Genomic DNA, 25,813 nt, shown 5'->3' on the forward strand with positions numbered 1-25,813 from the left:
TGGAGAGCGCCTGATTCGTCGATGGAATTTTGGTGATGCCGTGGCGATTTAGCTTTTATTGAGAAACTCGTTTCTAGTCGATACTGGCGGTAGCATTATGCAACTTTCCTATATTTTCACGAATCCATATAACGAAAAATAATCCATTATTTCCATTACACGAACAAACACGAATAAACGATTGGATTTCATAATGGGTTAAATATCCGTCCGCCAATATTTAAGCCCACCTTCGACAAATATGGTCGATCGGTTATTATCTCACTGTAAAACGTTTACGTCACTCAACCCTCGATGGGAAGTAACGCAGCTGTCTCGAATGGCATCGAAAAAGAGTCCAGGGAAACTTCGTCGTCGTGTCACCATCGGCGCATGGACACGCGCGGCTGCCTTGCGGGGAACGCGGCAGATGCGTAGAGAATTCGTCTGATTGAGGGTGATACTATAACGAACCAAGGCCTCCAGGTTCGTGATCCAGGATGATAAAATTGAGCACGGGGAGGGCATATGGTGTTTCGCGGTGTTCGCGTGATCCTCTCGCATTTTTCTTCCATCGGTTGCATTATATTGAACTCTCGTTTATTTTTAATCACTGACGTGTATGTAATTTGTGTCGCGATTAATCGGAAGCCAGTTCGATTTCCTGGGTAATTAAATTCGGATACGATAATTAACTGTATAGAATACATTTATGCTTGTACAAGAGTTATATGCTCGGACAAGGGTCAACGTAATTTCGTTCGTGCTCAAAACGAAACGTTGATTTGGAGCAGAGCCCACTGTAATTAGTAGAAACCATCGATTCAAACTGAATTTCGTGTTCCTTAACCCGCGTAGATCACGTTTTTCGTCTGCGATGCAGCGAAAGTCACTTTACCACCGTTGATTCCTTTGGAATCATTCAAAGATCCGGTTCTTACTGTAATCCAGGCTAAAGAATGGACGCTAGTAAACACAGAAACGGGTCTGCGTAGTTGCACCGGTTATGCTATGAAACCGGATAAATTATTTATGAATGTCATTCCGGTTCCGAACTTTATGAGTTTGAAACACCCTTCCTAGATATTCTCGGCCTGTGTTTCTTTTCCCTTGCCTGCCCTGATTAAACTTCAAAGCTCGCTTTCACCAGGATTGTCGATAAAAGACTAACCTCCTCACCCCTACGAGAATTGCATTACGTCCAGTCATCATCATCCACGTGTTCCTTCCCACGCTATAATCTCGCACCCCAACGCAACGCCAATATAAAGCACCGCGTTTCCACTCGAAGAACACATAACCAGCCACGTGTACAGTATGTAGATAATGACGTTTCTGAAAGCACATGGCGACAGAGAGATTTATCCGGTGAGAATACCGGTGACACTGTTTCCTGCGGCTCCACCCCTTTGGCGACAGGGTCTGGTGAATTCTGAATGCGACCGCGACTCGCAATGGTTGTGGTCGAGACATTGAGAAAAAAAAAACAGCACCGTGTAGAGCGTAGAGGAAACAAAATCGGCCAGATTCGGATCAGAATTCAGGGAGCATTGAGGGTGTCGCTGCCGCCACCACAGGCCGCGGAAGATTTACGAATTCGCGTTAGATCTTCGGCCGAATGCTCGAGCATTCGAGAGTAGATAATCGATGCGGTGTCAGACGGTGTCGTTTTCGTGAACAAAGCTCCGAAATTATGCGGAGCGTGAGGGGAATACGCACGAAAAAGGAATACATTCTGAGATCATTGTTCATGGTACATATTTGGAACGATAAAATTCTCGAAGATCGAAAGTTGTGGTAAATCCATTTTTGTCAATTTTCTGACTTTTACGCTACTTACAAAGCATATGTTTAATCAAACGCAAAGATAGCGTTGAAACGCGATTGGTTGACAATATATTGAATTTTATAAAAGAGTTATAAAAGAAGAAAATATGACTTATATTTTTTAAAGTCACTGTCACTTTCTTGGTAATGAACAGTAAACGCTTCTCGCGCTGGGCCAGAACGAAAATTCCCAGGCGAGAAGACGGGATAATGAATAACTCGTGAAACTACGCGCTGTCGCTGCGTTAAGAACGAACGAACGAACGAACGCGTTGGATCTGGTCGATAAATTTCCGTTCGTACGTAAAATAATCGCTGTGATATACGAGCCACGATATTCGTAATTTCGCGACGGTAATTTACTGATAGTTGTATTTTCATAAAAGCTACTCGCGGACAGGCGAAATATTGCGCACGCCTCAGCCCGCCGCGATATAAATGCTCCGGTAGAGATCCGTTTGTATGTTTGATCGAGCCAAGCCGCATAAGCAGGTAGGTCAGTCAGAACCTGGTGAAAATTGCTACGAACGCATCCCCGAGGGTAGTCATCAGCTTCTTCTTGCGAGCTTTGGGACTCGGAAAAACTGTGTTGCCAGTCGTGACGCACGCGCCTGAATCGCGATCATGCGTTTCTCTGAAACTAATGTCTCAATTCATGGAAACATTATACGAATTACCTCTGCGGGAATGAGCAGAGATCATTGTGGGCTGTTGCATCATTATACGTGCCATTTGCAAGTTTATCTTTTAAACGCGCGGTGTGCTTTTTCATCCGATAGTCTATCATCATTACTTTCCCGCGAGGAAAGTTTCTCTGTACGTATTTTACGAGGATGAGAGGTTTTGATCAAGCTTGAGTTGTTAAAACACAGATGAAATTAAGTTGCAAGGATTGTAAAAGAGTAATTACACCGTTGGAAATAAATTGTCAAACGAGCTGACGTTTAATTCTCTTATTTGCACGGTGGTTTGCAAAAGTATTTGAACGTTTATGTTCGTTATTTCTAACGAGTGAAATGTAGATATTACATTGAAGTTATTAAACCGAATAAGCAGAAAATAATTCTATTATATGCTTCAAAGCACAAACCATCGCGTCGAAGGATTAAAAAGATACTCGATGAACTTTTGAAGCGTTAGAGAATCGGAACAAACTTGGAGGCCATTTCTCTTCGTTATTCACGTAGCACGGAAGTCAACGAAGTGTAAAAAATTAGAATTACCGCAGCAATTTCACTACTGAATGGAATTGCCTCTGTCCGTTACCATAGACTATAATTACACGCTACTTCGTCCTAATAAAAGTAATTCGGTTGCGCCGGAGGAGTCGAGCCGAAAGAGAAAAAAAGTCTGGAGCTGGAGGGTGTGTCGCTACCTCCTGTTAAAAGCCGGCGTTTAAAATGGCGAAATTATATAGAAGAGCCGCGTGGTGTGTAAAAGCCGCGAGTGGCCGATTGCTGTCGCGAACAGAGGATTCGTTTCACTTCGATATATCGTGATTAATATCTGTAAAACAGCGTCATTACCAGCGATGGTAGAATAGACGGTGTCATTCGCGGAGTTCGCCTGCTTCGAAGCGGTCAACACGTACGACTGCAATTTCCAGCGGGTGAGCGGAGTCGTCGTTCTTGCAATTTCATGGCGTGTTAGAGCCGATCATGGCCCACGGCCATCGGATATTTCGCTGTGTATATACACCGTATCGGTACACGAGCGTGTACGAGAGAAAATTCGAAACGATCGCCGGACGAGAAACCGCCATTAAGCGACCGCGGTTTCCGCTAATCGAGTCGTTTCTCCCTTGTAACGTGGGAGGTTCGGTACACGTCGCGCGATTCGCAAAGCCTCAGATCTTGGACAGCCTGTAACGATGTTTGTGCAAGATGATTTACGGAGATCGAGGTGTATTTTCTCCGGTACCGCTCTAAACAATGAGCTTTCAAATCTTATCTGGCCATTGTGCGTGTATTTTATTACGGCGATTCGGCTGAAATCGTCGGGAGGAGGAGCGCCGGGTTAAGTGCAAGCTTGCAACCTTTGCAAGGTGAGTCTTAATTATACGTTATGACTATGTGCAAATGCACGGCGGAAAGGAAGAATGAAATATCATGCGAGACGAGATTTATGGGAAATTTTAAGGTACTATGTGAACCGTATCTCGTGAACAATGATTCGTTGCTCTTCGGTAACGAATGTTCCTCGTACGTGATTCCATTGCCAGTTACCGATTTTAACACCTATCTCTTATTACGCCGAGATTCACGCAATAGAATTTAAGAAAATGTAACTTTTTTAGTCTCAATTGTTTCAACATCTGTAACTTATAGTGTTTAAATTTAAAGTAGAAACCAATTTATCAGAATCCTCTTGCGCACAACTGAACTAATATTATTAGCGAAAATATTGTGCAAAAGGTCCCAGAAATAAAATTGTACCTATCCTACGCGGAATTATTCACTTTCACAAGTTATAAATTTTACGATAGAAAAGGAGTCCCTCCCACGGTGAAATTGTATCGCTGAAAAAAAAAACAAGACCATAGAAAACACGATCGCGCCTTATCCAGCAGAAATTCCGAAAGGAAGAGTGTATAAAGAGGGTTCGGTTCGAAGCGGCGTTGTTTCACGGGGGGTAACGATCCTCGAGATCTCATTTACAGTACAAATTAGTCGTAGGCCGGTCCTTGGTCCTTAATGGTTGGCCGGCACGCAAAGAGGCTAGCTTTAATGAAGACCGCGCTTTGTCCGTGACGAAGTGCTGCGCGGTGTGACGCGGCTCGCAGCCGATCCGCTCGCGTCGCACCGAGCAGCGCGGCCGTATTTCGCTCGAACGTCCGCTGAATGCGAGTTAAACGAAGATTTATGCCGTGCCGTGTAAATATAAACAACAATATGCAATCCCCGCCTTATTGTCCCGCGCGAACGAGCCTCGCAAGCCGACCAATGCGAACTATGCTTTCACGCATGCTCGCGCGTCGCGAGCCTTTCTACCGAGCTAATTGACTGAACACCCAGAGACACCGGATAGTGACTGCTTTTGTATCGTGTGTTCTTCGCTTTCGAAATTCGTCCAAGTAGGAAATATTAAGTACGTAACGTATTCCGGCAATAGGAATTACAATCAGAAGCTTGCAGTTAGTTTCTAGCAAATTAATCTCGACAATGTTCGTTCAATATGCAATGATTGTGCGAGATCAAAAAGCTGAAGTTGAGCGCAGCTTCCGGAATGCTTTTCTATTGAGCGATTTCAGAAGACGTTGAAATAGAACTCGAAGATCATCTTCTAGGTGTAAATCTAAAACTTTAAAAGAAGTTGTACTCGCAAAATCCTCACAAAAAAAAAAAAAAAAAAAGAACGAAGCAAAGATTATTTATCATAATTCAAGGAACGAATCAAGAATTGCTACATCATCGAAACAATTCCTCCGATCTTCGCTGTGGTCATAATGTGTGTCAGTCCTTCATCCTGTTCTTGGTTCATCATACTCGACGCGATCCGTTTCTCCTAACTATCCTCGGCAACGACGAACAAGATAGACCGCGAAGGGAATGAAAAATGGAGACACGCGGTGTATTTCGTCAGCGAGAGAGAGCGCGTTTCGTCTCGCCGGCGAAATTTCAGCGAGCGCGTAATGCGCGCGCCTATTAAATGAACCGGTTTTAATGAATTTGCTTGTCCGCGGCGTACGCGAGCCGGCGCGATGTGCACGTGTAGTGCGGCGAACGTGGAGTCGCCTCGGAAGACTAATCGACCGGGGCGTAACGAGCCACCGAGCGACGATCCTTCCTCTGTACGGACGAGGACGAAACACTTCTCTTCTCCGCGAGCGGCCGCGTTTTTTGCGAGCGCGCTTCAGAAATTTGTCTGTCGCTGCCTTAATACGCCGGCTGTCACGCCCGTCGACGCTCATCCATCCAGAGTACTTCTGGCAGGTACGTGCCTCCCTCCGCTCCTCTTGTATCGCTTTAATTCGCCGGTTCCCACGTGCGATTTCGCCGACCGCGATTTATTCTGACGCGCTTAACTCGCGAAAGTTGTCTCGGCGAACGATGGATCGCGTTTCCTTTCCTTCTCTTTTCGAAAGTCTAACTCGGATGACGTAGTTTGCAAGTTTTTTGTAGTGATTACTCTTAGGAATGAAGATTTAGTCATTTGACATTCAGTTCCTCGGTATAGATGACGTGGTTTTAATACCGAAGAATTTTTCAATGAAATGAGCGAAATGAGCGAAGGCGAAGTTTTAATTCTCCAGTGCCATCGATGAAATCATCAGACACTGAACTAATTTGGAGTTTTTCAATTAACCAAGGTTCTATCAATCTTGATGATGTGCGTTTTGTTCGAGAAATAGGTTTCGGAATGACACGGCCATTAGACTCTCGTCAGTGATCGCTTCGACTATAATCAGTACTAGCTAACTTACACCAACCGGGCATATCGATTCAATAAATCTCGCGATTCTTTTTTCGTTGTAATAAGTATTACGCGAGATGATACGTAAGACATTCATCATCGATGCGAATGAAAGGAGATTCATACATGGAAAGATGCAGACTGCATCCTGGCATTGGTTTCGAATCAACTACCATGCTAATAATTTAGATCAATTGTGAATCGATAAATTTCTGTAAACTCTAACCAGAATAAAATTACCGCCTTAGGTATTATATTTATATAAGTGTAGAAAATTCGACAGTTCGAAGGATTATAATCTAAGGGTTGGCTTCTTTATGGATCACAGTGTTTTTACAATGATTTGAATATGTTTGTTTTCCAATAATTGTAGCCCGGCTTTCCAAGTACCCGCTACCACCTCACTTATGTATACGTACTCACGCTCGTTTCCGCGTTTCATCTTGTAATTATTAACAATCGTGTGCGGCTAATGTTCGGCGATCGTACGTCATTTGCGCGGGGCTCTGTGATTACAACGCTTACAACGTTTAGAAGGGTGGCAAAGCGACTCGTGACACGAGAAGAGACTGCAAACGCTCGTCTAACTGGGACCCCCGTTAATAACACGCCAGTCGATCTGTCATCGACGTTGTTTTACTATTTTCAAGTGAAATTCATTCTCTCTCCCGAAAATAATAGCTGTTTGACAGGTGAAATGTACTCACTATGTCCTCCATGCTGTGATTTCCAGCGTGCATTAATCCGAGATTAGTACAGCTTCCCACGGGCGTCGTGTGAAGCGAAGAGGAGCTTACATGTACACGTGCGTTACTATCGCGAAAATTGCACTTCCTGACAATTGCTTCTCCCTTCGTCGTTTCCCCGATCAATCACGCCTTCCTCCTTGCACTGGATATCGAACTACCAGCTGTCATGCCTGGAATCATCGTTCGAAAAACGATCACTTTTCGTCGAACTTTTCACCACTTTCAAACTCCATTAAAACTTGTCCCTGCTTCGAAACCGTGCACCGATACCTTCTTGACGATCATAACACTATTTTCACGGAACGTTTATTGGATTACTCGTATCGGTTGTTAGATACAAGGATTTCTTCCTGTTCACATGTAAATGATTACACTTGGCCGCGTATACTTTCGCGAATCGGAGCTGTTTCTCGTAATCCGAGATGGAGTATCGAGTCTATTTATACACGGAAAAGCTCGCGCAGAGACACGTACACGCGGGCCTCGCGATCTCACCGTAAGATCGCCGCGAGGATCGTCGTCACCGGTACACGGTGACGACAACGACGGTCAGGGTGGTCCACGACGCGCGACATCCTCGTACCGGTCGTCGAAGTCTCCGCGTGCTCGCTATACGTTCGCCAGCATTGTCGAATTCTCTCCGTTGCTATTCCAGTCTTCTTCTTCTAGAATCGACACTACATCGACCACAATGTCCTCCGTGATACTCGAAAAATCTCCGAACTTCGATCGACGAATCCTGTGATCAACAAACTTCGTGTCACGCTCGATCTTCCCTATTTCGTATCGATCGAAAGGATCGTCCCGTTTTTATCGTGTTCTGGGGAGCAAGAACTTCCAGCGAATCCAGATCCAGGGACCACACACAGTCGTGGAAGAGTTCGTAGAACGGTCGACGATCGCAGTAGAACACGAGACGAACGAACAAACGGACGAACGGATGCAAAGAACGCGCCAAGAGCCAACCGTTCGCCGGCTCGGGCTGAGTCTCACTGACTCGGTTGTTGCGTTGCCCGCCAGCTCTGGCCGCGACGTGTTTCGCTCGATAGAGAGGGAGAGAGAAGCACGCAGGGGAAGAAAGAGCGACAGAGACGAGTAGGAAACTTGTGTAGAGGGGGTTGTAAGGCCCTTCCATCGAACCCCTCCATAGTAGAGGCCTACCGGGTGCCCAGGGCTTCGACCATTATCTTTGTTAGGCAGCGCTGCCCCGCGCCACAGACGATCCAGAGGGACGAGGTTCCAAGGGCTTTATTATATTTACGAGGCGTTATCGAGTCAATCCAACAATATTGATTCCGCGCCGCGAAGAGATCGGCCATCTTAAAGAACGCCCAATACATGGACCCCCTTTGGTTACACGTTCCCTTGCTACCGGAGGGCTCGTGGCACTCTCGCTCTTATTTTTTTCGCTCGCAATTTCTTAATAAAGATCTCTCATTCTGCTCAAGTTCTTTCAAATTTGATGTTAATCGAATCGTCCATCGAATCACCCACTGAATTTATCGAATTTCGCGCTACTAGTTCAACGGCGAGAAATCGGAGCTTGCAAAATATAGATTAGAAAATAAGCGAGTTACAACTGTTTCTCTTTAGAGGAGTAGACAATTTTTTCTTTAATACATATAAGTACTATAAAGGAGCAATTGATTCTGAATTGGTTCCGATGGTTGTCGACTAGTTGTTCCGATCGTTGAAAATTGTGGACCTCATCGATCGTCTGACTTTACATCCTCGCTATATCCTTTCTACCACGAGTACTTGTATGTTCTTGACGTTAGTTCCGTGCGCTGAAGAATGCGAATGGAATGCATTAGCATGAATAGAGCTGGAGGCATCTAGTTCCGTTCGGCGTTCGGTAAATTCTTCGTTCGACGATCTCGATTTGCTGTCTTCTCTGGACAGAGTAGTTTAGAACATGAGGGAGAGCATGCGGGTTTTCGTTTACAGAGATTCTTCTTGATTCGTCATGACACGCGGTTACATAGGGGTGACCTCCTCCGCTTGGAAGCTTTTTTAGATAACTCTTGGCGGATAGCAAGCACGACGCACTGTGAGTGAGACGTTTTCGATTCCATGCCGGCGGAAGTTGTGGAACATAATAATTTATTCTTTGTCCAGTCAATCGTTCCGTTCCTTTTCTTCTTCGTTTCCATCAGCTTTTTCTTCTTCCCGCGCTTCCAGCGGGATGACCTCTTCTCTCGTAACGGGAATAAAAACGAGTTTCTCGTACGAATTAGATGTCCTTTTGAATTATTGTGTCGGTCCTTACCTGACTCGTTGCCGGGGTCATTGTCTTTATAATCCGAGATCTCGTTTCAGCCCTGCTTGTATTATAGTCTTGATTTAGGTGAATTCTATTACGCCCTACTCCCGGCATACATATTGTCATATTAAAGTCGGGATCTTTTTTAAGTCGGCATGGCTCTTTCGTACGTGATGAAATAAGAATAATCCATTCATATTTGAATGTTTTCTTCCCCGCGTTCCTTCTTAATTAACGGAACCCGGGGATTTAGAATTCTTCACCCGTATAGTGAATTCTTTGTTTCTTTTCGAACGATCCTTGCAGTCTTTGAACATTGCCAAATTGATCAACCTCGCCATTTGTGGATCTGTGAATCGAAAAACATCATCATTCTTTTCTACTTTTCTATATCCGGGTAACCTTTACGATCATTATCCAAGTATTTGTTCAATTTCAAGATTCCTTGCACAAAAAGAAATTACTTCACAATCAATTTACTCTGATTAAATCCATGTCGTCCAGAGCACAGTAGCTCTATATTGTGCCATTAGCGGTGACTTGAACGTTCAGAAATAATACCGTCTTCCAGCAATCTTAAGCTTTTTCATTTCACAGTGACGTTCAAACGTAACGCAGAAATAACCCAGGGCGATTTTTTGACGGAAACGAATAGCGCCATCAAAAAGTACACGTTACCATTGAACATACAGAGAACAGACAGTACATACTACGTCAAGAACATTATGGGGTAATAATCGTAAACAAAAAGACACTTCCCGATGTCTGCTTACGGTGAACTGGTTACGAACGTGTCCTCACCAGCAGCCGATTCTTCGTAGCGTGGCGTGTGTTCAGGTGCACACGTGGGTGTGTGGGTGGCCGCGTAACAGCTGATCGTCGTCGTTGATCAGAATGGTCGAGCAGGAAGTTGCGGACATCCTCGTGGCCGCGACCATTTGTACGCGGGCTGCTTTGGAATTTCATTCGTATTAGATTCGAGCGGAACGATAACGATACCGTATCTCGGCCTTTCTCCCACTCGCACCTCGGCCCTTTTTTCATTCGGCTCACTGCTCCGGATGTCTTTTCTATCTCTATTTTTGGTTTCCATTCTCTGTCTATTATAATTTGACATTCTCTATGTTTCTTGATCGTCCATGCCACATGAGATTCAATTAATTTTTTCATCAATTTCAAGGATCATTTTGTATGCTCTTTTTCTTTCGCGTTCTTTCGTGTTCATTGGCGTTCGAGGGTTACGCAAGAATTCAAGTAGGCAGGACAGAAAGTAAACGTGTCATGTGCCAATATCAAGACGTTTAATTGACTTCGTGATGTAAAACGTATTGCTTAAGCTTGAACAATCGTGGCTATTAAATATAGAATCGCGAATAATTAATCGAGTACCATTTCGACGCAAGTTACGATCAACCAGTTTTATATTCCATTAAATTGTTCATCGTTGATCTAAGTGAATATGCGGTAGAGTTGGAGAAATCTTGGACAAACGGAGAAACATCGTTTATTCATCTGATCTATGCGTGGATTATTTTGTACGACGCATCGCTATCGATCGACGTAAAAACAACGGGAGACATTAATGAACGGCATAAATGCCAATACCGTTACTCGATTCAAGAATTGTATTTTACGATTAAGCATCGTCCTACAGTATCGTATCTACCGTTTCACACAAATTCAATACTTGAAACATATATGTGATGCAAACATCGTTTGTCCGTTTATAACATCTCGTTGAATAGAAACAAGAAATTCGTAAACCTTCTTATATCGGAAGTAGTAGAAACTATCTTAGGCGTAAAAATCTTTGGTATTGGTTCCGAAGATGTCGGTAATTGCTTCAGAACTCCTACGTATGAAATGCAAAGAGCACATTGGGCTATACTAATAGAAATGAAACGGATAGAGAGAGGAATAAAAAAAGAAGGGGAAGATCCTAGTTTCTCAAATTTCTTAGTTTCCCACTTGACTCAAAGAACATCTCGGGCAACGAGAGTTCTTTTCTAATCCTTGTGAAAGCGCGTTCTGGCTGTGTGCTCACGGAAGGTAAGGGAGGAGACTTGATGAACTTGCCTCGTGAATCACCTCGCCTATAAAAATCGGCGCCGATGCGTGAGAGAGATAATGGCGGGGAGGAGCGGTAACAACAGGTTTGCTTATGTACGCACTTACACTGGCCCCGTTGGGGCAGGGATGGGGCCGGGGAGCAGGAAACTCGAAGAGCAGCGACGAAGAAGGCGGCCGCGCGACCGCAACGCGTGCACCTCCAGCGGGAATGCACGCACACGTCTGGCGAGTGCACGCTTGCGCTTGAACCTGATGCAGGTGAGTCAGTGCGCGAAGCTCTCTAACGCCACGAGGCTAACGTTCGAGTTCAGAGTTGCGCAGGTTGCGCGAGGGTGGCATTTTACCTGTGTCGCGTTACGTTTATTGGCGTGACGAGGGGGAGTTACGTAGCAGCTGGTGGTCTCTCGAATTGTTCGAGTTTACTGTTTGTCTTTTGTCGAATAATATATGCAGAAATTACATATAAGGTTTTAACGAGAATTTTAGGGAAAAGTTCCCACGATAAGATATCGATTTCCAATACAATAATTTCAGATAATTCTGTCGTATTTGGTGAAAAGTTTGTAACACCGTGCAGGCAACCATTCGGTTATCTTCTCAAATCGACTAACACACCAAGAAAACACCCTGCGATTATCATTTCTAACCGTGAAGCAAAAACGAAACATTCGTGCGCGATAATTCTCGAAACGTGCAATCATCACCTTCGGCTCGTTGTCCCTTCGGACGTTCGACGAGCAATTACGGACTCGGCCGCGAGAAATCGGCGAGGCAAAAAACGAATCTCGATGCACTTTAATTCGATAAACTTCGTTACCGTGTAACAGTCGATACGGAAAATCGAACGAGCTACGAGCTAACGAGAGATTCCTCAAGTTTCGTATCCAACTAAATAATCTTCGCAACGCGAACAGATACGCCTGGAATCAATTGCCGCGATCAACGTTAATTATACGCGAATCCCACACACGTGAGAGGCTTTCGTCGATTCACATTCAATTAGCCTTGCCGAATGCCTGGGCGCACCTTCGCGATACAACGATAGCGCGGCACTCTCGATGGAGAAGGACCCTAATCGATTACGTGCCAGGACGATTGAGAAATCCAGCCATTGTTCGCAGCTGTCGATACGAGCCACGGGATACGTTCCACAGGATTCTTCACGTTCGACGGAAACCGTTGATTTCGCAGGTGTTCCATCTCCATCTAATGTATTTTTTCTGTACGTTACGTGAATTGTAATATCGGTGATTACATCATTTATGCGTGGTATCGAGACACGACAGACGTGTAATTAAACGGTGGGTGTTTTTTGGTTGGGTAATTTAAACGAAGATAATATAACGGTTATGTAAGCCAGCGCTGCGATTTGATAGTATATTTACATACGATGGTAGTTTAATTTGCTACGCGCTCTTTCGTTTGACTTTCTCTTGTGTTCATATTATTCATTTATGCGGGTACACTTGTTCCTTTCTCTTCCATATGTCTCCTTTTAATACTTCCTGTATTTTCTGTCTATCAGTAGGTACTATATCATGGTCAGCGTGTTGACAGTGACGAGGATAACGATTTGTACGGTATAGGCGTTTCAATCTATTCCAGCCTCGCTAACAAGTCTGTGCTTCGTAAACGTGAAAACGTAGGAAACCGAGACGGATAGAAAAATCGATTCGAAGCGGCGTAAAATCCAGGCGAGGCTTAACCTAGATCTTTACTGGAGTGTCGTAAAGCAGCGATAGATTCTAATCTGAAGGAACAACCGGAGGCGAAGTTCGCTATCTTTTCGTTACGCAAGATTGTCTACCGATCGTAAATTTTATCGTCGGCCAGGGATTAATCTGTAAAGGCAATTTGGAATCGTTCACCGGTACCGCGATGGTGACAAAAAGCCGATTCGACGATATCAGCGATGAAAACGGTTTCGATTTGAATTTTGATCGCTTCGGGCGTGATTGTCCGACGAGAAATTCACGTAGGCGTGTTAGAATGCGCCGGTGTGTGTCACGAAACGAAATGCCGATTAATTTACAGTCGTCGGTCCCTTTCTTTCTTTTATTTTTCTTTATTTTAGCGATTCAACGACTAATCCAAGAACAACAAATCTAGCGCGAATTCGATCGAATCGAGGTTCGAAAACAAGATTTCGTTGATGGCGATGGCCAATCGGGGAGAAAACGAGGAAGTCGAAAACCAGTTGGCGAAACGTGGGATGCAATAAACTACGTCCTAAGCCGTTTTGAACACCTTGTAACGTGTCCACAGGAACGCGTTTGGCAACCGTAGATATTATATCTTTATTGTCATAACGTGACGTTGGGCGGAGCCAGTTTAAACGGAAAATGTTTTTAGAGCACCATTAGGTAATGACGACGGAGCACTCTATTAGTTTACAAAGACAATTTGTTCTGTCATTTATTTTTCTTTTTTTTTTTGCTAAAATATAACGAAAAACCACTTTATCCACCATAATATTAATTACTAATTACGCTTAACTACTTTGTCTCAATAAAAGCTTATAAATGCATATTGGTTTTATTTTCAAAGATGAAACGCTGTTTCTACCTCCTCTTTGTCTCTAAGCTGTTGATAACTTTGATAACCAGCTTTAAAAATATAAGTCGACTATGCAATAAGTTTTCACTCAGAGTTGCTAATATCGAAGAGCAGCTTAAAATTTTCAGTACGTAAATTTTCCATTTACCTATCAATATAAAGAAGTATCATCGCTATAACGAACTATCTATAGACATAGTTAATACTAGTTAATAACAAATCGATACTTTCACCCTCGCTAAACGACATCCTTATTTGATATCGAAACATTTTAAATCGTACCTATTACTCCTACAAGTAACACGGTCAAATTTATCCACAGTGGATACATTTCCAACTAGTCAGACTGCTTCGAATTCTAGGCGTATTTATTGCGTTTCGTTACACCATAGCCAATCCCATTAACTCTGTTTCTCGATTCTGCCTTCGTTGAGAGATAGCTTTCAGCCACCTATAAGTCGCTTCTGCGGTGCTGTACACCGAATAGCGATCGCGCGTGGGCGTGGAGGATCGCGGAATCGAGAGGCACGAGCGGCTCGATCGCTGGATAAGTCCTATCGCGGTCGCGTACTTGAACTTCACCTTGCGCGCAGGTGAGCAGGGATGCTGTTCAATAACTGTATTACTTCATCGATAATCCTGTATGTACTAGCAGTAACTTAAGACTAGTCACGTGTTTGCATTACACATCAAGATATGTGTGTGGCTCACGGTTTGGTTCAGTACTTGAAGATCTACCATAAGTTACCAGTTACCATAGGAAATATTTCTTTGCCTATCGTACCTATGTGTTATATGAAACATACTGGAATTTCATTAGCATTGTAATGAGACTCGTATGTCATAATTATATTTGTGACGCACATTATATATTCATAAAAGGAGCGTACAAGTGTTTGAATATTTTCGTGAGTCTGCGTATCTACTTACTTGGAACGTATAGTGTCGTCGTACAGGAAGCTAAGATTATTATGAGTAACGATTGTGTCGATATTTATAGGAACGATGGTGAAATTGACAACGTGACGATTAGGTGAATTACGAACATGTTTTCTTGGTTGAGTCATTACCTAGTTTTTCGATACCTGGAATGTGCGTTTGTTCGTAAAATAGGGTAATTATCGCGGGAAACAACAAGGCGGGATTTCGTTGGTATTTGAAAGAGTATCCCCGGGGCTTCCTTTCTTGGTGAAATCTTCGCGTTTAAAGCGATCGCTCGCGGCTCCTCGCTTAGCGTACGTGGCGCTTAATCTCGCGTAAATTCCAGCGGCATTCACTCCCCTCGGTCGTGGCTAACGACTAGCCGCCTGAAGAAGCTAGCGAACTCGCTTTCTGCGTGTGATGAACTCTGGGAACTGTTCGTAATAATTACGAATATGGCTTCCACCTAGAGCTACGTAAATTTTCAAGAATATCTTCTTTTGCGATTCGAACCAGTTAATCATTAAGTTCGTATCATTGATCGCATCAATTTCGTCTGTTTGCGAATAGATTTACGGTAATTCTTAGTATACATATAGTAGATACATTTTTTCCACATACTGGTTTTAATCAAACTTTAATCTTACGGAGACACCGAGGATGAAGCTCAAGGTATCATTACGATAAGCTCGCGATAAAAGCTCGTGCTCAGGTACCAATTATCGCTGGTAGAATACATTACGATCCAGGCGTTGTATTATTTACGACGCGGTATCGAGCGTTGTTCCAGAGATACCGTTAAATCTCTCTCGTGAGAGAAAGAGGGTGTGCCGAGTGCGAGAACTTTTTGGACAGACGAAATCATCACTCGTCGCGAATTCACGAGCGGTTGCTTGGGTCGAGAGCGAAGAAGTAATACCGGCCCGGGTCTGTTCCGGCCATCTCGTGATTAATCGGCAACGCAACGGTAATTATAACATGTGTACGAATGATTACCAGTACGCGTAACCATACGTTTGCCCCGCGTCCCACAATAAGTCATCGACGCGGCTCGGTAATGCCCGCCATACTTTAACGGCGACGCTTTTCCCCGAGGTGGACGCGTGGCCGTAGGTCCCTCGCGCTACGATCCTCGATAGGAAGGCCATTGGCTTTAATTTAATTGGTACACCACGATCGCCACGACCGCGCGGATACAATGGATCGAACGACGGATAAGAGAAACGGTCCGATAAGGATCGTGGACCACCAACGCGAAAATCTGCGCGCCTCTCTCGGTTTCGTGTTTTACGTGGTCCAGCAGAGGCCATAGTCACGGTTCGATGAGTAATATAAGCGTACGTTACTGGTCTTTATACATTTTTATACTTCTTTCGAGTAATTTTATGTCTGAACGTGTTTGCCGAGATCTGGTTTGCTATTTGTTGTTGAGATACTGTGTTCACAGGTCACGCTCCGCGTGATTGTGTATATTTTCATGGTGTCCTGTTGCGTTTCTTACTCCTGTACATAAATTAACATTATTCTTTTAGCGGTATTAGTCCCTGACACGTTAATTGATGCGTAATTATCATGTACAGTGTAGTTATTGCGTCGTGAATCATCAACCTCCTATGTGGCGATATTAAGCATCTTCTCAGTTATTAAACTTCACGATACGGTGAATGATGGCAACTCACGTGGCAAAAACTGAGCCCGGTTCTTGGCCGAAAATCGATTCGCTGTAGAACATCTTATGAATTTGTTCTATCTCTTTAGTTTTCTCTGGTGGATTTTATATCGAGGCACTTGTTACCTTTCAAGAGGCGTGTAACCACGAGACTATTGCGAGGATAATTCGCGAGGATGCTTGAACGAGGATTGTCGCTGCATCACCGTCGCCCACGGGCGGGTCAAACCTTTTTCTTCGGCCGCGAGAAGAAACCATGGTGCAGCCAGCAGGTAGACCGTGAAGGGGCAACAGAGACGAGAGAATACCAGTTCAGCTTGAGATGTTCTCGGTCGTGTATTGGGTTACTGGGTTACCGTTCGCAAAGCTCTTTTCATCGCCTCGTTATTCTCGTTCGCGCGTATCAGAGTCACCATCGCATTGAGGTTGTTCTCGAGTTTGTTGCAGCTTTCATTTTGTATCTTTAATAGAATACGATCATCGTTTTAATAAAATAAGTACATACATTTGTTCGTTTATTTTAGTCGACACAATTATTTCTAGCGATTCCAATTTAAGGCAAGCAAATTGATATGACAATTTAATATACTAATATGTACTCGTACAGAAACGAGAACGTTGAATATTTTTCAATCATTTTATTGTTATCAATCATTTATCTTATTTCTCTAGATCGGATACTCTTCCGTTAATATAAAATTCTTTCTTAAATATTCGCGATGTTAAATAATTTCTCACGACTTACGCTATCATTCCCCGAATAAACGAGTGCTTACATCCGATCCTAATTCAAAGTAGATTGTCATACGTATAATATCTGCATACTTTTCCAAACGAAAGACACACTCGTACAATCTGTTTTGTTTGAATCGCTTCACATAATCTAACTAAGATAACCAATGTATTCGCAAACATCTCATTATATAAACATCTTCCATGTTCTCCTAGATAATCTACCGGATGTCGAGCAACGTTCGCAAGATTGCGATGCGAGGATTCGTGGGAGCAAAGCACAAGCTTGTTCTGTGCGCGCAATCGATAAGCCGATAAATGGCTCGTTGCACAGGTGTTAATTGCAACGATTAAACAGCCTGCGGACAAATCGGTCAGGTGTGGCCAGAGATCGTTTAATCGCGGTTGAATCCAAACCGGTGTCGCGTTTTATTTCACTTTCTACGCGATCCGCTTTGTCGTTTCACTCGCCAACCACTATACACCTAAGTAGTCGCTAGCGGAATTCCGTGAAACAGGCGGTTGTTGGTTTAAGCTGCGTATACATTGACCGACTCTTGGTTAAACTACGCGATACTTGAATCTAATATAATATGTCTATAAAACATGTCGTAAATATAACGGTCTGCAAATACTTTACGTGATGGAAGAAAAGTTCGCGTTTGTACTGATTTGTAGTAGGTTTCATCTTAAAGGAATCTACTGTTTCAATTATCTCCAAACTATTATTTTATATTCCGCACAGACAACCGGAATTGATATCCTGAACTTGTTCTATTAAACGTAGACAAAAAGTTAGCTTCGAGTTGAACGACCAGAAGCAATTATGACTTGATTAAAATTTAGTTTGAAAGGATGATTTTTAACAATTTATCCGATCAAATCCATTGATAAAATGTTATCTAATGCAAACGCGACTTTACTCGCGCTAGCTCGGTCAGCCAAAGAAACAGATATCGTGTCCGTAAGAAGGAAAGGCTCGCGCGCGATTCCTGCCGATCGTTTGTTCCAGATCTAGGAAACCTACCGCGGCGCGGTGCGACACAGTAGCGTAGCTACGCTTCTTTAACGAGAAAACCAGCCGCAGTGGTGCGCACACGGGCTCTCGCGCGCACATGCGGTTATTTATGCGGTGGATCGAACGTTCCGCGGAGAGAACATTCATTTCGCCTGCCTTAATGTCCCGTTCACGGTGCACGCGTAATGGCGTTTCACCCGTTCGGGGCCCCACCGGCTATCTTTCATCGTGCGCTTTTGTATTCTCCCGTTTCCGAGCTGACAATGCTTTCCCTGGAAAATATATGGTAAACAGGCCTCTGCTTTGAATCCAATAGACGGAACGCGGCTGCGCCGAGCTGCTAACGCAACTTTTGCCAAGGATCACTGACATTTCGATGCCATTCTTTTCTTCCTCAACTCGATGATCAGTGTTGGTAAGCCAAGTAGCTCGGTTTGCTTTGACGCCACCATAGAATTGTATTGATTTACGTACTCCGCTTAAATGACAACCAACCGCGCTATTCTATTCTGCGTTTATGGAAATTGAAGTAGACTGATTTTTAACGAGAGCCCGATTTAGACTGATCGATACGTTAAAGATTTGCGACTCCTTTCCACTCGACAAAATTATGTTACGAATAACGATAATTGAGGGATAAAATAAAGAAAAAATATCCTCGACTTTCTTCTCAAGCGGATAACAATAGGAAAAATTGGTTCGGGATAGGAATATACGGCACTGGGCCAGATCTGGTGAACACTAGAGCACAGTATTGGGAAGTTGAAAGAAAGGGAGAGAGACGAAGATGGTTGGGCGAGCATGAAAGTCACGCGACCGCGATATACCGGAGCTTGTTTTTGCCGATTCGTTCGTGCATCGGCACGAGCACTACGAGGTGGCTCGGCGGATCGAGGACCAAGGAAAGGGCATGAAAGATGCGACTAAGGGGAGAGAAGTAGGGGATCGAAGGGAAGTCGGCCTAGCCAGGACGAGAGGGCCGCGACGACACGGCGGAGGTGAAAGCGGAGGACGCCAGTGGAGGTGGAGAAGGTGGAATAAGAGCTGAAACATGGGATTTACACGTGTATTTGCTAGTGGTGCACTAACGTGCATGCACGACCGAGTCGAGTGTTTATGGTAATCCTCGAGCAGGGTGGCCTCCCTTCCTTTCTTACGTTCCTCTCGGTTACGAGGCTACGCGGTCGCTCGTCCTCTTTTTCTATTTCTTCTCGTGCTTCGCACTTCTTTGCTTATGCGTCTTTTCCATTGACGATAGTACGATGTTACCGTAGTTTTATGTACTCAGCTATTATGAAATGGCTGTAAGGTTCGAGAACCGTGCGAGTAGTAAAATTAGAATTATCTCGTTGGAGTACGAAATTAAAATAATCTCAACGTCTATGTTTATGACACGTGTAGAAATTTTAACATATTTGAATCCGTCAGAAGGCAAATACTTAGTACAATAAAATTTCGCTGATTCCACTCATTACTCGTGATTGCTCACTCAAATAAATGTATGTAATCGGCGGGTGTTCACTTAATCAGATACCAACTCAAACATTCGAAAGAACAGAATCCTACTTGTATACAATTATTTCATTCTATCTGACTATTCCATTCAACCGATGAAAGATGAATTCTATTATTGAGAATCGTACTCTCTAAGAATGTTTAAAGCAATCATGGATATTTTATTCCTAGGTTAACTATCGTAATAACATTCATTCTTTAGTCAGTCACTGTTCCTTCCAATCGCCATTTGTCGAGGAAAACGTAGTAACCAGTAACTAACCCTCTTGAACTTTACCCAGGATGGCGTCTGCAAACATCGCCAAGAATTATGTCCATGCGTAGTGTTATTTGTCAGATTTGATAGCAGCGCTACCGACGATCCTCTCCCTTCTCTGTACACCATCGTTGAATACCCAGTGACGACCGGTTTTACTCGCGAAAAATCTCTATTCCTAGCATAATTATTATTAGCCAGCCACGATCGTGGTAATGGAAAGAACGGGAAGAACGAAGGAAGGAGAAAGGGGGGAAACAGAAGCGCCGGCAGCGCGTAATGAGGCTTACGTCTTGGCGGTCCAATTCAGTTATCCTCGTTGCGACGTTCCAAAGAACCTGTCTTAAGAAATCCTGTACTTTGTAGTTGAGAATTCTCTATTTTCCAGGGAATCTTGTTTCAGATCGATTTCTGGATCGATGTAGAATATTAAAGGGCAAATCGATGAAATTAATTGTACACGTTCACGTATAGAACATTCGAAGAATGCGCGCATTTGTACGTGATCGGCGATATCCGGTGATATTGCTCGTAGTCGGTGTGTATAATTACGCGACTCGTTGTCGGTGCTAGAACTTTGTAAACTCGTGGGTTCGTAAACGATCACGACGATTTTATTGCCATTCGCTCGCTAAACGAGCGATAGGAGCGTTAGTATAATAGTGGCGATTTGTTTGGGAATTTATGTCGATTCGAGTAAATTTTCCAAACATGTTAATTTCAATCATCGCATCTCTCAATTCATTTTAATTCGATCAATTATCACTAATTCTATCTTTTATCGCATATTCGTAATTAAATAAAATAGTTAATTTTATTATTATTTTAATATTCCTCTCACAATGAATGCGTATTATTTGTCACGGTATTAAGTTTAATTTCTTTTTTATCTTTCGTCTTCTCGCCTCGCCCTCCACGTATTCTAATGATAAAGAGGGAAATTCATAAGCGTACTAACCTAAAAAAAGAAATAGCAAATTAATTCGTCATGAAAAAGATATTTCATCGTTATTCCTTAATACCCTCGTTTTGCTGAGAATTGCTTTCTTCCCGTGGTCTTGGCTGCGACGATAGTCGGAAGTGTTCCATTCGAGGAACGTGTATGCGCGTGCCTTATCATCATTTTACATGCAACGTCGTTCTTTTACGCCAGGCCTACTGAACTCATTTCCAGCGAATACATCATACCATAATCACTATGATTTAGCATATGGTAGATAGACAGCGTCGTACAAGAACGAAACTCGTGCAATTTAACGAAATGCTTCCGATTTGCGAGATCTTGTTGCACGTTCTCGCACGTATGACAATTACGTGGAAGAAGGATCGATCGCTACGACTGGCTGTGACTAATTGACCTATTTCCAGCAATTCTATATTCGTGCGTTTGGTATTTAAATAGCTGTAATCTATAGTAATACCATTTGTCTTCGGAACGGTACCTGTTTTTTCAGAAATCGATCCAAATACTATATTTAATTCATATGTATGGGATCATTATCTCCACAATAAATTATCCGTCACTTGTTTGGATCTAGATATTAGACATTGTTAATCATAGCTGTAGTTTACAAAAATTCGACGGTCGGGACACCAATTTATTATGCGTCTTATATTTATTTATACACAAAGTTATTCTAATCGTCGTACGTGTTTACCACCGACCGTCCATTGTTCGTTTGATGACTTTATTCCAACTGTTCGATCGTTCGAAGGTACCAACCTTCGCGAGGAAGACGAGGAGATGGTGTGTTGTTACATTAACGCCGACAAAGTTGGAGATGGCGCCAACCGGCAGTCACCGTAAGCAGGCACCGGATCGGAGATGGAAAGGGCAAAGAGCGGCGCGTAATTCCATAGTATCGTATGGTCTGCGTGAAAGCAGTCTTTAGATGGTAATAATAATCCGAAAAAAGAACGACGGCTATCAGCGATATAACATTAAAACGCGAGGAAACGTAGCCAATGGAAAATACCAGTGTAATCGTTCGATGCATTCGACTGTAACTGTTCCTTATCGATTTTTCAGACGTCCATGATCGGTTATGATCTTTGTCTACGCATAAGAAATTCTGATACCGCAAAATTGCGCCATAAAAGGAATATAGAATATTTAATATCCCTATTCGTGTGTGAGAAATAAAGGGCGAAAGATTAGAAGTATTCTTAAAGTTATCGAGTTTATGTTCATTAGTTCCGAAAAGCTGGGACTTTTACTATATCCGAGGATGGTCTCGTCGTCAGCGTCGTAACGTATAGTATCTCAGGCTTAAGGATTCCCTTGAGAGACACACGGCGAAATTCCGTGCACCTGCACGTAAGGCTGACGTTTATTAGTCGAGCACAATGTAGCGTCTTTGGGGTTGGTATGAGGAGCGTTTTCGCTACGAAAACGAGCAGGCCAGCTACGCTCAAATCCCTCCGACGCGTGTACTTTATAGGTGTAATTACGAGCCTTAAAACTTAGCCCGGTCGTATCGTGACAGCGAAATTGCATGACGACGATGATACGATAAAGGTCTTCGGCCCCATAAATCGGCAGGAAGATAAGGGCCAATCCGTTCGGTGCTTTTTTCTCGCCGCTTCCCCGGCCAGAGCCAAACCACAAGAAGCTTTGGGCTTCTTTCTCTTCTTCTCTCTTACGTCTTCGCAAACGATCGAGATTATGTTAACGTTTCGATGATTTACACCGCTCTCGAATTCTCATTTCGCCAACGGGGGATTCTTTCGTTCACCACGATGAAGATGCAGAAGGATTGGCTTGGTAGTGGAATGGCGTATTTCGACGAATTCGAGAAGTTTGGTTCTCGCACAGGTGTTTACCTGGACGAGTTATGCGGCGCAGGTGGAAAGTTATCCCTCCGACATAATGACTCTATCTTCCGTGCACGGCCTTTCTCTCGAGGATTGTAGAACCGACGGTGTTACGGTAATAGCCCATGACTATATGGTTGACCGCGACTATCGTGCACTTGGGAGGGATCAACGGGCCTCCGGCCACGGGTATTTTACACGTACAGGTATCCGGAGTGACGCGTTCGCGTGGTCGTTCATGTGCCACGCTTTCTCGCCCGCGTTACCGCTTTTGCGACCCGACCACGTGCTCAGCGTTTGACATAACGAATGTAATAGCAATTTGTTAGCGCCGCGGTGAACGCGCCGTTTTATCTGTCCATACGTTCTGTCTGTGTTTCCAATGCGACCTGTGTTACACGAAAGAAACGCTGCTGGTAACGTGAGCGTAGGCGGGAACGTACTTGCGTGTTTTCGTTCTACTTCGATTTGAAATCTATTAGCAAATTTTATTTTATTAATTGCCATTTTTGTTTCTTATAATAGTTATTTACCTTCGTAATTTCTTTCATTATATACCGACATCTTAGTTACGATAGAGTCCGTAGAAGTTTGAAAACATACTTAGTGACGTATAACGAAATGGAGCAAATTGAAGTATGTAGTACGAGGCGAGTACATCTTCTGGCTATCTAATTAACTCTGTTGATTGGTATCTTTGAACGAAACGTATAGTCCGTATACAGAAGTCGGCTTCCACGGAGCGTCTACTTACCCCGTGTCAAGGCAATTAGCAGCGGTGATGGGTTAATTGGTCTCGGTCCTCGTTTTCGTCGCGTGACGAGCCTTAGGAGATGGGGAGATTCCTCCGAAGCGGACAGCTCGCGAATGGGAAAAGGGCACCGCGGGCGTTTAAACCCGTTGCTTGCACGTTGAACAGAAGCTCAGACACGCTTAATATTCGACGCGCCAATACACCGCACACAAAAGACAATTTTATAACTTAAATTACATAAATAATCTAAGAATTACAAACGCTAATATTACTTAGAAACAATTGTAAGTAATACCATTTTAAACGGTTACTTAATGAGATTCAAAATACATAATATATGGCTGCTTAATGTCTCTTTTACAATCTTGACAACTCTTACATCGTATAATGTGTGTGTAATTTTTCCACTCGTTACCGCGAACCGGTTCCACCAACTCCCAAGGTATTCCCTCAAATACCGCTCGTACAATACCGTTGGACGCTTGAAAAACACGAAGCAACACTCACGGGAAGTTGCTCGTTCCACGATGGGGGAATGTTTCTGTCGGCGTAAAAATGAATTCGTTCGTTTCGGCGGTACAAACCGCGCGGAGAATAAAGACACGTTCCCTCCCGCGCGTTTCCCTCTGTTTCACCATCGAGTTGCTCTCGCCCACGAGATCGGCGATCTTATCTTCGCCCGTATCTCGAGTCATTCGCGCCTCCGCGAGTCACTAGACGCTTTTAATCGTGGCATCCAAGCGAACACCGTCGCCCATGTATCGTTTGTCTTTGGGAATCGCGAGTGATCGTCTCGATTCGACGCTAAACCTCACCATCTACCGTGAAATCGACGTTCTCTCGAACCGTTCTACTCGAACTAGTTGGTTGAAAACGGAGCAAGCTATTTGGATGGGAAAAAGGGAACCGACTGATCAATCTTATGACCTAGAAACCCCTTTCATTTGCCAGATGACTGTGCTTCAGGTTGGTTGATTCTTTCTTCCCTGAAACTGGTATTTTAAATGGCTGTGTTTACTGTTATTGGATTAGGTAGAAGGATCGTAAATTCGATCGGATGTCGGACACGTGTTTTGGAAATTAGGGGAAAGTGAGTTTGAAGAAATATTAAAACAGTTTGTATCTCGTTAATCTTCCTCGCCCCTAAATATTAAAATTTCTACTTCCAAAATAGGAATATAATCGAACATGCAGTAGATTCCTAGTTTCTTCCCACTTTAAGGTTTCAAAGATTTTTCTTGGACTAACAATTCTGGGAATTTTCATATGTCAGTAAAATGGAGACTATACTATCGAAATATTCTTAGTTGGCTTCCTGAGAACCGGTGTTACATCCAACAACGTGAAACGGAAGAAAGAGATTAAAACGAGGGAGGGTAAAGTGGGACAGGCGATCTGGTAACCCCACCTTCTATTCACCTTGAAGAAACAGACGGGAAAAGATGGAGTAAAATAGCAGTGGAATAATGTCTCTATTCTCGCCTCGACCGCCACATTCTCGAGCTCGTTCTACCTGATAATTACACGTTACCGAAGCACACTGGGCGCCCTTCAATTAAGCCGACGAATCACCTGCTTCCATACCATCCGATGAAAAACTCTACTTCGTCGTTGACCGTCAACCAAACCTTACGTCTCTAGAGAATCCTCGTCACCGAGAAAGTGAGTTCGCAAGACTCCATTTTGTTGAGTCCTTAATGTTCCCATAAGGATACAGTTCAGTTGATAACTTTTTCATACAAAAATAAAATCGTGTATAGTGAAATTTCTGTGAACCTTATTGCTGTAAAAAATTGTTGTTTACTTTAAAATTAGTTTCCATTGTCCTTTTTCCAAGTAAATAATTGAAAGCAATTAGTTTAGCTGCAATTCGTAATGGAAGTCGATTTCCTCGCTTCAATCTCACGCAATTTGTGTTGAACGATCTCCCAGAATCCACGATATTCTTAATTATCGTCCTTGCGGCTGGTAACCACATCCTCGACGACATTTCTTTCGTCCCCTTGCTTCCAAGGATATTTTTTTCGCATGACATCTCCCTCCGTCGCGTGTCACCGCATGTTTTGGATGATGGTCGAGTTGTTGAAATTGCGTGCGCGACTGCACGACAGGAACCACGTCTCAATTACGAGAGTAATATGCGAGCAATAAGAACGATATTGCCTCTGTTAAGGGAGGGTAGATTCGCGTGATTCGTATTTGGCGATATCTACCTTCGGCTCTTCTTTAGAAGTCCATCATTGTCCTTGCGAGACAAATGGAATTCTCGAGAGTTGC

The 25,813-nt window shown here is 43.5% G+C and overlaps 1 protein-coding gene across 3 annotated transcripts in view; it reads right to left on the bottom strand.

The window, feature by feature from the left end:
- Positions 1-25,813, bottom strand: part of LOC139992983 (uncharacterized) — a 96,527-nt gene that overhangs the window by 65,257 nt on the left and 5,457 nt on the right. Inside the window, exon 1 of one of the 3 annotated variants that reach the window (XM_072014336.1) lies at positions 6,927-8,084. The exons of 1 other annotated variant lie outside the window; for it this stretch is intronic. In XM_072014336.1, coding sequence (XP_071870437.1) covers positions 6,927-6,959 — 33 coding nt within the window. In that variant the 5' untranslated portion in view covers positions 6,960-8,084. Of the gene's footprint in view, positions 1-6,926; positions 8,085-25,813 lie in introns of those variants that run through there. One more of the 3 variants, XM_072014328.1, reaches the window with a different exon arrangement.

The sequence above is a fragment of the Bombus fervidus genome, chromosome 2 (assembly GCF_041682495.2).
Source record: "Bombus fervidus isolate BK054 chromosome 2, iyBomFerv1, whole genome shotgun sequence".
Classification (NCBI taxonomy): domain Eukaryota; kingdom Metazoa; phylum Arthropoda; class Insecta; order Hymenoptera; family Apidae; genus Bombus; species Bombus fervidus.